The sequence below is a fragment of the Chionomys nivalis genome, chromosome 1 (assembly GCF_950005125.1).
Source record: "Chionomys nivalis chromosome 1, mChiNiv1.1, whole genome shotgun sequence".
NCBI classification, from domain to species: Eukaryota; Metazoa; Chordata; class Mammalia; order Rodentia; family Cricetidae; genus Chionomys; species Chionomys nivalis.
This window is the reverse complement of record NC_080086.1, coordinates 43734558-43746741: the sequence shown is the minus strand read 5'-3', so window position 1 is coordinate 43746741 and position 12184 is coordinate 43734558. Positions and strand designations below refer to the sequence as shown.

General features: G+C 39.0%; 1 protein-coding gene across 2 annotated transcripts in view; it reads right to left on the bottom strand.

Moving 5' to 3' along the window:
• Positions 1 to 12184, bottom strand: part of Crbn (cereblon) — a 19693-nt gene extending 7509 nt beyond the window's left edge. Inside the window, exons 1-5 of one of the 2 annotated variants that reach the window (XM_057763252.1) lie at positions 12093 to 12184; positions 8088 to 8203; positions 7235 to 7437; positions 6356 to 6505; positions 3371 to 3530 (exon numbers count right to left, since the gene is read on the bottom strand). In XM_057763252.1, the coding sequence (XP_057619235.1) occupies positions 3371 to 3530; positions 6356 to 6505; positions 7235 to 7437; positions 8088 to 8203; positions 12093 to 12159 (696 nt within the window). In that variant the 5' untranslated portion in view covers positions 12160 to 12184. The remainder of the gene's footprint in view (positions 1 to 3370; positions 3531 to 6355; positions 6506 to 7234; positions 7438 to 8087; positions 8204 to 12092) is intronic. The other variant, XM_057763260.1, reaches the window with a different exon arrangement.

Genomic DNA, 12184 nt, shown 5'->3' with positions numbered 1-12184 from the left:
AGTCTCCTGTAGGACACTGTTAGTAAAAGAGAAGGTCAACAGCAGATACCCTTTTGCATAAGGTGTAAGAAAAATGAATATCTGTATCTTTATAAACTCTAGAGCATTAAAAACTAGAGCAAGTTTGAAGGCTTTGGAAATTTGTACTCATTTCTGCTCTGCTCTACATGACACACAGGAATAATCATCTCTTGTTTATTTAGCACAGGCTGAAAGGATGAACATCAAACATTACAGATTTCTATTGTTCACATTGATTACTTTGTATTTCAGAGTTAACTCTTCTGATTAACAGGGTAAGTTTTATATATGGACAGACAAGAGGGATGAAAAAGTTTGCCATTTGGACAATCTCTTCCAATCATTCTGGTGAGTTTAGAAAGGGGCTATGAGTGCTCAGTAGTCCTCAACAGCAATGGGTTTTTTATCCTACTGCACGTACTGGCTTTGTGGAAGCCTAGGCAGTTTGGATGCTCACCTTACTAGACCTGGATGGAGGTGGGGGGTCCTTGGACTTCCCACAGGGCAGGGAACCCTGATTGCTCTTTGGGCTGACGAGGGAGGGGGACTTGATCGGGGGAGGGGGAGGGAAATGGGAGGCGGTGGCGGGGAGGAGGTAGAAATCTTTAATAAATAAATTTTTAAAAAAAGGGGCCATGATAGTAAAAATAAATAAAAATATAATAAAAAAGTAAACACCAGTGTAAAAGCCTGAACCTCAGGAAATCAAATCTCTATGGAATAGGTCTGAAGTGTTTCCCAATTAACTTGGCTCCAATATTTTCCCCTTTTCAACATCCAACATGCTGAGCAGACACATGTCTATTGGACTTCCTCTATATTCCTATGGTACTTTGTAGGAATAAGAGGTTGCATAGAACATTCGGCGAAGCTTCAATATTACTTCATGATATCTGGGTAGTTTATATAAATTCAGAGATAACTAAATGTAATCCAGGAAGACCATGTTCTCTTGAATGCTTTATCTTTCCTATTGGAAGTGTGACAACTACCTTTAAATCATGTTAACAAATGTCCCAACTCTTCCACCTTAACTACTACTCAGCCATGGAAAAAGGACACATCTAATATGGGTTTATTTTGTGGTGGGGTTGTATAAGTGAGTGTCAAATCTAGGAAGAGGTCTGAACTGACCCAATGTCTGTCTAAACACAAGCAAAACGCAGACCATTTTCAAAGTAATCGAATGTCCACCTACAAGTGCAGTATGCAGTCCTGGCCAACCATCCCTGTAGCACTTCCCTGTTTTAGAGTCTATATTCTGAATAGCTCTAAGTTTACAAGTTGCCTGGGCACAACATACATTTGTTAGCAACATTTTTTTTTTGATCTCATGATCAAGATTCCAAATTTCAGAAGCTAAGACATTATAAGCTTAAATGAGGAAACCTTTGAAATAATCTGAAAAATACAAAGGCTTTCTGTAAATCTCTTAAAATCTCATATGCTACCTCATTCCCTAGTTCCTTCTGGTAAGGCTTTGGCAACTCTTCCCACAGTCAGTGAGGGCTACTGAGTGCAAACCTAGGATGACAGAAGACTCAGGAATTCAGGTGATCTGTCAACACACAAGCAGTGGCTTCCTTGCCCATCGAGCCATTAACAATCCAGTTGCAAAGGAAAACATTTCTAAATTCAATGTAAATATGCAGAGACACTTTTGTCTAGTATATGAAGAGTTTAACAAATAAGGAACAAAAAAGTTAAACTTCACAAATTGAAGTTCAGGTTGAGAATTTCAAGGTCTTGTGGCCAGGACAGGACTTAAGTCAGTTATTAGTTACAGTCCCATCCTATACTTACTAATTTTCAAAGAGGAGTTAATTTAGAAAGTTCAGAAAGTTAAGAATTCCCATTACTGCCCCAATATGAATTATAAATTTCAAAGTAAGTCCTACTGAAACGATAATAGTCATTGAGATGAACAACTAAATACTGACATGACATGTAGGGAGCGGACATCTTGATATGTTTAATTTGTCACATAATCACTTCATTGGCAGGTAAGTGATAGTACTAAAGATTAAATAAAAAACAACACTCTTTGATAGAACTACCTTTTGACATACTTACTCTAAGAATTATGCTTAAAATAATCATGAACATTAATTCCCCACTGTTGTACTGATAAGTAAATAAAGATAGATATATTGAAAATCTCTATATCCAGTTTAGAAAAGGAAGTACTATACAGATGAACCAAAGCTGCCTGCAATAATGTCAAAGTTTCTAAAATATTCCTTTCAAGGTTCTTTTAGCATGTGTTTAAGCAGTCTAATTATACTTGTGTAGAGCATTAGACTAAGCAAAGCATACTGTACTATGAAGGAACGGTTAACAGAATATAAAACTGTGTATCTTAAGTTAGAAAACCATCAAGCACCCAGTCTGCCCAAAGTTCTCTAGAAACTGAAGTCTTTTAAAAGAATACTAAATGTGATAGAACAATGAAAAGAAATAGAACCTGTCATGAATATTATATACTAATTCACATCACTTTAGGATGCCATGCTATACCTACAGCAAAATATAAACCTTTCCTAATCTAACTTAGAAGAGTAGGGATGATTCACATGAACTTTTATGTTTACAGTGGAGATAATCTTTTTGTATTTTTAGCAAGTACCAAAACCCAACTTCTAAACTTAGAAATTATTGTACATTTCTTCGTTATGGGGAAATCATCAGTTTAAGAAGCATGTTTTATACCTAAAGCTATTTACACATACACCTTCTGTGAAGTACTCATCTCACCAATGAAGCAGAACCGGTTTCACTTTTCTCCTCAGAGGTGAACTTGTGTAGCCAACGGACTACATAAGATATAATGCCAAAACAAGCACCCTTGGCTTTCTTCTAGGCAAGACTCCAACCACTGACCTCCATTCCCAGCGCCAAACAAGCAATGCTACCCTCACAAGTCAATTTTTGCTGCAATCAGCAGCATGCTGCAAAACAACTGACAAAAATTTTCCTCTGCAAAGTCTAAGGACAGCATTCTTTTCTACTGTCACTGAATGCCAGCCCAAACAATCTTGTCCCTTCTTCAAGGCTGCATTTAACTCAAAAGCCAAATATGTGATTAGAGTACTCTAAGGTTCCTATGGAATTAAGGGCCACAGGGCATTAATACATATATGATAAGCATAAGATCAACAGTGTCTTAGAATTGTGTGACATTTCACAACTACTCTGAGTTATCTTTCATAAATAACTCCTCGTGAATTATTTTTTAAACCTGCCTATGACCAAGTGAGCTACAGTGTCTAGAAAATGTCACGACAGCTGTGACTATTTAAAAGCAACCTGTCTTCAGTTCTAGAAGATGCATAAAAAATTAGTGTCTCACCTTCTGGTATTTCTGCCACCACTTACATGAATATTGGTCTTCCCAAGAGACAGGTTTTGAAGGAAATATCTGGCACTTATTGAGTGATTCTAACTGAACTGCAGACATGGTTGATGGCAACACACACTCTGGCAAAATTTGCACTTTAGCCTGCTGGATTCTAAAACAAAGAGAAGCATGTTGTTCATTTTGAAGGTATAATGTTAGTTTCTTGATATAATTTTAAATGAGATTTTTTCCAAGTTCACCACTTTAAACAAATGGAACAAATACTATATATGTAATGTATGTGTATAAGAAATTTTCAAAACAATTGTTTAATAAATCTTAATATAAAATATAAGAGATAATTTAGATTTCATCCTCACTTGTAGAATCAAAAGAAACTACATTTCAGATAAATATGTAGGCACAAACAAAACAAAATTTATTTTAAAAATTCAGCATACAGCCTACAGATTATCCTAACACATCTAATTTCATAGATATTCTTAGGTAACTCTCCATCCCCAAGTCTCTAGGCTCACACACTCTTTGTCATTAATATCCAGGCAGCAAAAACAGGTAGAGAAAGGAAAAGACATAAACATACACACACACACAAACTTTGGATAAGCATACATACAGACATATTCTCCCTCTCTGTTTCTAGACAAAATTTTATTGCACCAAAGACAACGTGGAAGCAGTGTCCTCTAGATCATGCCAGGTCTTTGTCTGCAGAACTCTGTCTTTCAGAACTAGGGATAGAAAAAGTAAGCCCTCGTGGTCCTGTTCAACATGCCTGGGGTGGGTGTGTATGTGTGTATTGGTTCTTCCTTAGGTGTTTATGACAGTTACTTTATGATTATAACAACATGATTTTATAACAGACTACAAAAGCATGTGAAATTGGGGGAAAACTGTAAAATTTAAGTTTTTGCATTTATTGTAATGCCTGTTGAAACTACTTACAGGTATAGATGGGTAATGTATAAAGAAAATCTAGGAGCATCTACATCCAAATGAATCTGCATACCCAAAGAAACAACCTTGTCTCCCCAAAAATCAAAATGTTACTCTAATATAAGTTTCAGCTAAAATGTTTGTAATATATATTTCAAAAGGATATCAATCTTTTTCTGTACACTTATAGGAAATATTTCTGAAGAGTCCTACACCAAGTCAAATACACCCTTCTATGTGTTATTGCAAAAAGAAGAGACTGCCCTAGACCACCTTCATGGTTTCTTAAATTCGTCATTTAAGTGACGGTGGTCTCAGACCAGGGTGGCAGTGGAAGTAAAGAAATCTTAATCCACGAGGGCTTTCAAATTGAGACATCTTTTTTGAGAGGCTTTAATATATACTAGGTCTATAGAATACTAGAAAGAATTAATATGTAGTAGGTCTATAGAATACTAAAAAGGATTAATATATACTAGGTGTATAGAATACTAGAAAGAACACATACATATAAGGTCTAAGGAACACTAGAGAATTAATATATACTAGGTCTATAGAATACTAGAAAGAACTCCCCTTTCTAGGACTAGTCCAGTGCCAGTGTGATGTTGGTCTTTACTAGATTGTAACCATGTCTCTTGAACTACTTTCTCACAGTGACTTCTTCCAGCTTGTGTTTTAGAGTTTTACACAACTAATTATTAAAATCACATACAGAAATATACTTTCTCCCAACTCAATTTCTTTTATCTAGAAAGTTATAGTCAAAGAAAATCAAATTGTATGAACTTCAATGTATATAGGAAGTAAATTAAAAGCTGTTGTTGTCAGCAAGATGCACGGTAACAAAAGACCACAATTCCCAGATCACTTTGTACTCATTCACCTAACACTGTCCTAAATGTAGATCATAAAAGTTTCAGTCACTTCTCTGGCAGCTTGTCTATTGAGGGTCTCAGTCATACAACCTTATAAGACTTTGAGTCTATACAATGAAATGTTCTAGGCAAGGACCAGGAGAAAAGCCCCTCAAGTTAGGACACCCCACCCAATATCCTTGTTTTCTTGTCCCGAAATGCTGCCTGACCATATGCACTTCTGCATATGACTATTTACCGCTGCTTACAATATGAACATAACAGACAACAAATCTTGTTCTCATGCAGCTCACATTCTTGTTGATCCCTAAAACCTTCAAACCTTCCTGTGCTCAGATGCCATATGAAATAAAAAAGGTACGACAGAATTTTCAGTTCTGACCACAGGCTAGATTCCGTACAACAGGTAGACCCCAGAGGCTATCCCCTAAGACATGACAGTGGTTCCTATATGTGCCTAAGACATGACACCAGGAAAGAAAAATGCTTACGTCGAATTCATTTCCTTTTTAGGAAGAGGGGTAATTAGCAGAATTTAATGGGAAAAGAAAATAGCTGATCATATGAAAAGCCAACCATGTGACTGCACTAGGATTCCCAGGGATCTTGTAAATGTCACACAGGGCAGCGACATGACATTTCTTCATTCTTCATATAAAGGCATTTTGGGATGATATAGAACTCCCACTGCAAACAGCCACAAACCTCGGTGGCTGGTACAGCTCAGAGTATCAGTTGGCAGAGTATCAGTTGGCAGTGTAGCTTTCAAACAGCCCAGGAATGCCGCCATTGCCACCCCCTGTCCCGGGGAACACAATGAGCACAGCCTTTGCCTTCTCTTCTCCTGTGCTGCAGAGAGCTCTTCAGTCCCCAAAAAGCCGTGCCTCATATTACTGGTTTCAAACCCAGAGGGATATTGCAGTCGCCTAGAAATAATTTTTAAACGATGCCACAGTCACACTCCATATTAAGTCACATCTTGGGAGAGGAGATGAGGCCAAAACTGAAGCCTGAACAGTTTACCCTGGACAAGGAAGTCTGCTAAACATCAGGGTTGGAAACTATAGCCATCACCACAGAAGGCAAAGAGAACAACTAGTGAAGCTATAAAATGGCAAATGACCACAAAACCACCGCCCTCTATGATGCTGAAGTGTCTTACCCATCTGACTGTGTTCTAAGTTCAAGGACCTTGAACCTCTGCCGTCCAATTGCTTTCACTTTCACTACTTCAATTCCAAACTCCTGCTCTTCTCGATAAGCATAAATCTCTGCTGTGGTTCCGAACTGTGCTTCCCTTTCTTGCGCATTACTTCCAAGAGAAAAATGTACAAGAAGAGTTTTCAGCTTTAGCCTTTAAATACACAAAACCGGCAAAAGCAATATAGACAGGAAAGCAGTTTACAGCAGTCAACCTTCATTGTAAAGCTAACACAGGAGGCTCCAGAGAGCACTTTAGAATGAGTGTAGATTTTTAGTCACTGAAATAATCTAGGGCTCATTTCACAACCTACACATTCTTTCACTTTGTTAGACACTGATGGTTGCTGCTAATTAGCAGCGCTAAGCACATGTGTGTGGGGGAGAGTTGGGGGTGATGGGAGGCTTCCTGTTTCCATTTCCTGTCTCCACCACATTTCCTTCATTTGCCAAAGGCTACTTGAAGTGGTAAATGCTTCAGTTTACCACTGTTTTGTATTGGTACAACTTTGTGAGTTTTGAAAGGGAAAAGTAACCTCGGTATGAAATATAAAAAAAAAAATAGCTGTCTGAATAAAAACAGTTCTGAACTCGCATTCCAGGCAGGTTTTCCATTAAATGCATGCAAGTTTTTCAACAGCCAGACAGCTAAATTGTAAAAGTAAATATCTGACTTACAAAGTAATGAGAATAATATTCCCAATTTGTGCTTTGACAAATTGCTTGCTTCACACTCTAATCCAACATCTTCTGAAAAATTCCAGTTGGCTTTGGTTACCACCCTGACCTTGCTGTGACAACACAGAGGGCAGCACAGTAAACAGATCACCTAACCTTTTACCTGTACGCAAGAACGGCAAAGGTTCTGTCTTTCTGGATTAAATTCCGCACCATGCTGACTTCTTGCGGGTGGGAAAGCTGTAGTGGTAATGTCTGCCCAGGAATCAGGATCATCATCACTTGAGGAAGGACTGGAATTACCTGACAGCTGTCATCATCATGCAAAGTCCTCCCATGAAACTCTTCCATATCAGCGCCCAGATACTACTCAAGAACACACACAGAGTCAGGACACTTAATACACCGTAGCAGATTAAAGGGTAGAGCAGAGTCAAAGAACTACATAGACAGAGCACACACATTTATTTATATAAGCTTGGTTATATAAGGACACCTCCATCAAACTCTAATTTTTGATCTAATATTGTCTATTAGAACTCCCAATTTTTTATGAAGAATCTCTCATTAGTATTTTGTAGCTTAAGATATCTTATTTTAACCAACAACCCCTTTGTGTCAAAATATGACAACTCATATGACAGAATGCTAGTAAGCAGAATTCCACCCCACATCCCAGCAGTACCAAGAATACACTCTTGGTGGCTCAGTTAATAGTAGAATTGTTCAGAGGAAGACAATTCCTCAAAGAGGTATACCCAGGATAAGTTTAAAAGTTAAGATTATATGTTTGCATATTAGAAAATAGTCAAGAATCACAGGAGAATATAGTATTATATTGCTTCAGTTTATAAAATTACATTCTTATGCACTTGGAGATTAAGAGCCCGTTCTCATCCACAAGTTCTAGGGTCAGCTAATATGCAGGGATCCTTCAGTCAGTCACTGCCATTTAGGAAACTCCAAGCACATTCAAGGTCCATCTACTGTATTAGCTCAATTGCAAAATTACATACTGTATGTGACGTTGGCAGGCTGGTGTCAAAGTTTATGATGTTTGGTTTTCTGGCGTCTCTACTATCCTGGTCTTCAACTTCCATTTCAATTTCATCTTCCTCATCTTCACTCTCTGCTGAAGAAGAAATAGAAAAAAATAATGAGCTTTTTTTTAAAGGCAGCTCTGTGGCTTTCACATGCACTGCCCTGAGAGGCAAGACATTCACACAAAGACAGCCATGCAGGGGCAGCAGAAAGCGACCTTATGCTTTTTCTGCCACCATAGTGCCTTCCTCCTTTCCCCGTTTTAAGAAACCAACTGTTTTAGAACACTTTAAGATTTACAGGAATGTTGGAAAAATAGAACTTTAGTATGCCAACACTTTATGTTCCTCCACAGTTAGCACTGGACATTCATTTGGGATCTTGTCACAACTAATACTGGCATATTACTATTAACTAAATTCCTTATTTTATTTGGATTTCCTTAGAATTTTAGCTAATTTCTATATCTTGTTATAGACTCCCCTCCAGGATATCACATTCTATATAGGTGTCATGGCTCTTTTGCTGTCTCTGCCCTCCTGTCTGAGGGACAGCCAGATCATTCAGAGTACATATCAGGTACATTACACAGCATCCCTCAGTAAGGATCAGCTTGATGGAACTCTCAGGATTCAGCTGAGGCTCGTGGTGTTTCCGCACCTCATATCAGGGGTACATACAGTCAAGCTGACCTAGGGGCTGATGTTCCCCCCGATCACCTGCTGGGGACACAGCCCCCAGACTCCTTCACAGCAAAATTCCCTTTCCCTTCTTTCACACTGTACTTTTAGACAGTAGATCACCAGGCACAGCCGTCTAAGGGAAACAGCTAGATTATGTGTAATTCTGCTATATTTTTCTCTTCTCCATCAAAATAATTCTGACCCTTTATGTAATAAATTCCAACTGATTAAAGCTGAGCTGCTTTATCTGAAGAAAAAATGAAGGCTTGGACACACTCATCTCTGAGGATATTTCAAACTCTAGCTGTAAAGAGTTCCTCTGTGAAAAAAAGCAAGAAGAAATAAGCAGGCAAGAAAGATCTGCTGGTTACACTGGAAAAACGATTCCATTAAAACCTGGCAAAGGGCACTGCTGTCCCAGTGACGACTCTCCCGGCGGTCACCATCATATTTAAAAATGAAATGTTTGCCACTCTTTTCATACAAACATTGCCTTGTCATTTTAAATTTGAAAATAATGTTGGCAGAAAGAAAAAAATACATTTTAAAGGAGATTTAAGAACTCTATCTGCACATACTTTTCTAAATTTGAAAAGTAAGCTGATCTACTTTAAAACCTGATGCTACCAAGGGCAGAGATGAAAGCCCAAAAAAATCCAAACAAACTGCTACTTTATAGAGGTGTTACTCTATCTCGTAGGAACTGTTCTCCTCCTGCCAACTGTGGCTGCATTTTCCAACCCAAGGATAATTTTGTCCCTTTATAATATTTGGAATTGTCTTAAGATATCTTTGACAGTCACAACTAGAAAAATCCTGGAAATCCAGACTAGGTATTGGTCAGGCATGCTGCTAAATACCCTGTACTGCTTAAAGTACATCTTACAAGGGGTTCTCCAGCTTGAAACACTGGCCTAAATAAGATCCTAAACCCACTAAACTTTATATATATATATAAAAATATATGTGTGTGTGTATACACACATATACATATCCTCCCCCAAAACTTTTAAATGCATAAGATTTGATTACAAATTGGTCAGCTTTTTCATTGTGAAATTATTTTTTTCTATCAAACCATCTGTAAGTAGGCTCCTAACAGCACAAAGACTTTACAAAAAAGTAAATGCCTAGAACTTTATATTTATTATGAATTCCTAGATATAATATTCTGTCAGAGACAAGAACATAATTATTTTAAGTTGTATGCAGATAGTTGATGCTTAACATTTCTGAACATGTTTTTCTCGACAATAGGAAAGTTTCATCAACAAATAAGATGAAGCTAAAATGATGAGAGAAACATTCTGAATGTAATTATTTCACCTGCAACCCTAAAAAACATAGATTTGACTTGACATTTGGAGAGACCCATTCTCTTCTCTACTACAGCAAGCTTAAAAGCTCTGCTATGAATTCAAGGGCGGCAGTTATACAAAATTTACACTTGACATTTTCTACTTTTATTCTTTAAAGGGATTTGTTATGTATGGTGTCCAGTCTCATAAAAAAGCCAAAAGCCACTTCTCCCACTTGGAAATGTTTATCTTTGAGTACTTAATTTTTCCAGGGTAGATTCTTCACACCTAAAATGTTAGGCAATTTCTTTAGCACCTAAAGATGATCACTTTCCAAAACAGCTTACATTACATGAACTCAGGGGGCAACCCAAAGTTTTCCCAGAAATTGAACTCTTATAATTTGGAAAACCATTATTCTACATCTACAACATCTGTGAGTCTCTTACTTTCAGCATCTTAAATTGAGAAAACACACAGGGACTTTTCAGAGCTACTGCTATGCTCACAGCAGCCTCTGGTGAATGCCAACACAACATGAGCACCCTCCTTGGACTCTGCCACTCTCCCTAAATCTTAAGCACATCCATAGTGGAGCTGATGTCGCTGGCATCTCTTCTGCTGAAAGATGACTTACCTACCTTTACAAACTTCAGCGAGTACAACTTCACAAACAACCAGTGACTTAGACAAAGGTGCCTTCTATGCCCTGGCACGGCACCCAGCATTTCCCTCCTTCAGACTAAACCATTACCTAGTAATAGACTCATACCCAAAGGACACCTTTCCCGAGGTGACTAACTGAAACCTGAAACTATTTCTTCACAACCCACAAAAAGTTCCTAACTCAAAGATGCAAGTTTTCAACAACTTACAGCTAACCTAGTTCACAACTGTATCCTAAGTAAATCTACATCACAAGATTGTTCAATTCCTCTAACCCCAGCATAGTCCCTATCTCTGACGAATCACAGGAAGAGTTGGAGACACAGCTCAAGAGTATTTGGGAGACCCTAGTATTCAATTCAGCATAGCAATGAATGAAACACAACCCCCTAAACCCTAACAGCACTTGCCTGTCTGGCCCTAGATGAACTGCACCCGAGATTATAATTATTCTCATTAGCCTCACCACAACTGTGAACCTTAAAGTAGAATGGTGTGTGTGGTGGCGACTTTCATACTAACACACTGCCAGGTTTATAACCTAAAGCCTCAGGTAACAGTCTGTGTTGTCTACAGCATTCTAGGAATAGTATGGACCACTACTTCATGCCCTTTTAATATTCAGTACTGCACCGTATATATAGGCATACAGTGAACAGGATGAGAAACTGGTAATACCACTCCCTTGAGTGATAATATGCAAGCATACTATTTTCATACCAGAGAAAAACCACCAAATATGGCCTCGACAGACAGAGAGCCATATATAAAACAATACCTGAGGTGCTGCCAAGCACCCCGCAGAGCTGTCTCTACAACTGTGTGACCTTCATATCACTAAACTATACAGACATTTAACAACTCGTCGATACATCTCTCCCCTACAAGCAAGGTTCTGAACAGGTGACAGGGGTAGCAGCAAAAGCAGAAACGCATGCAAAGCGTTCACTTCGTGGCGCGTGACGTGTGGGTGCTTAGTACATATTAGCTGTCAGTCTTATTAAAAGACAGACGTGCAGGAAACTCAACGGCTACTAATGTAACCCGGTTTCGGACGTCACCGGGTTCTAGAGCATTTCCGTGGAGGCTTGCTAAGGAAAAAGATGCAAAGGATTGGGTCCCTGCTCTAGGAGACGAAAGTCCCTCGCCCCAACATCCCCCACAGCGCCGGAGACAGAGGCCGGGAGGAAAACGCAGAGCTGCAGCGGTCGAGGCTCATGAGAGAAGCTCCCCCACTCGCCGCTGCACCCCGGTTGCTGTCCTTGTCCTCCCTGAGGGGTCGGCCCCGGACCTCGCTCTCCACCCATTGCCAGTCGCCCGTCCCGGAGGTTACCAGGCAGCAGCGGCAGATGGTTGCCCATGTTGTGCGCAGCGTCCGGCTGATCTCCCTCGTCGGCCATGTCTGTTTACCCGCAAAGGAGCCTG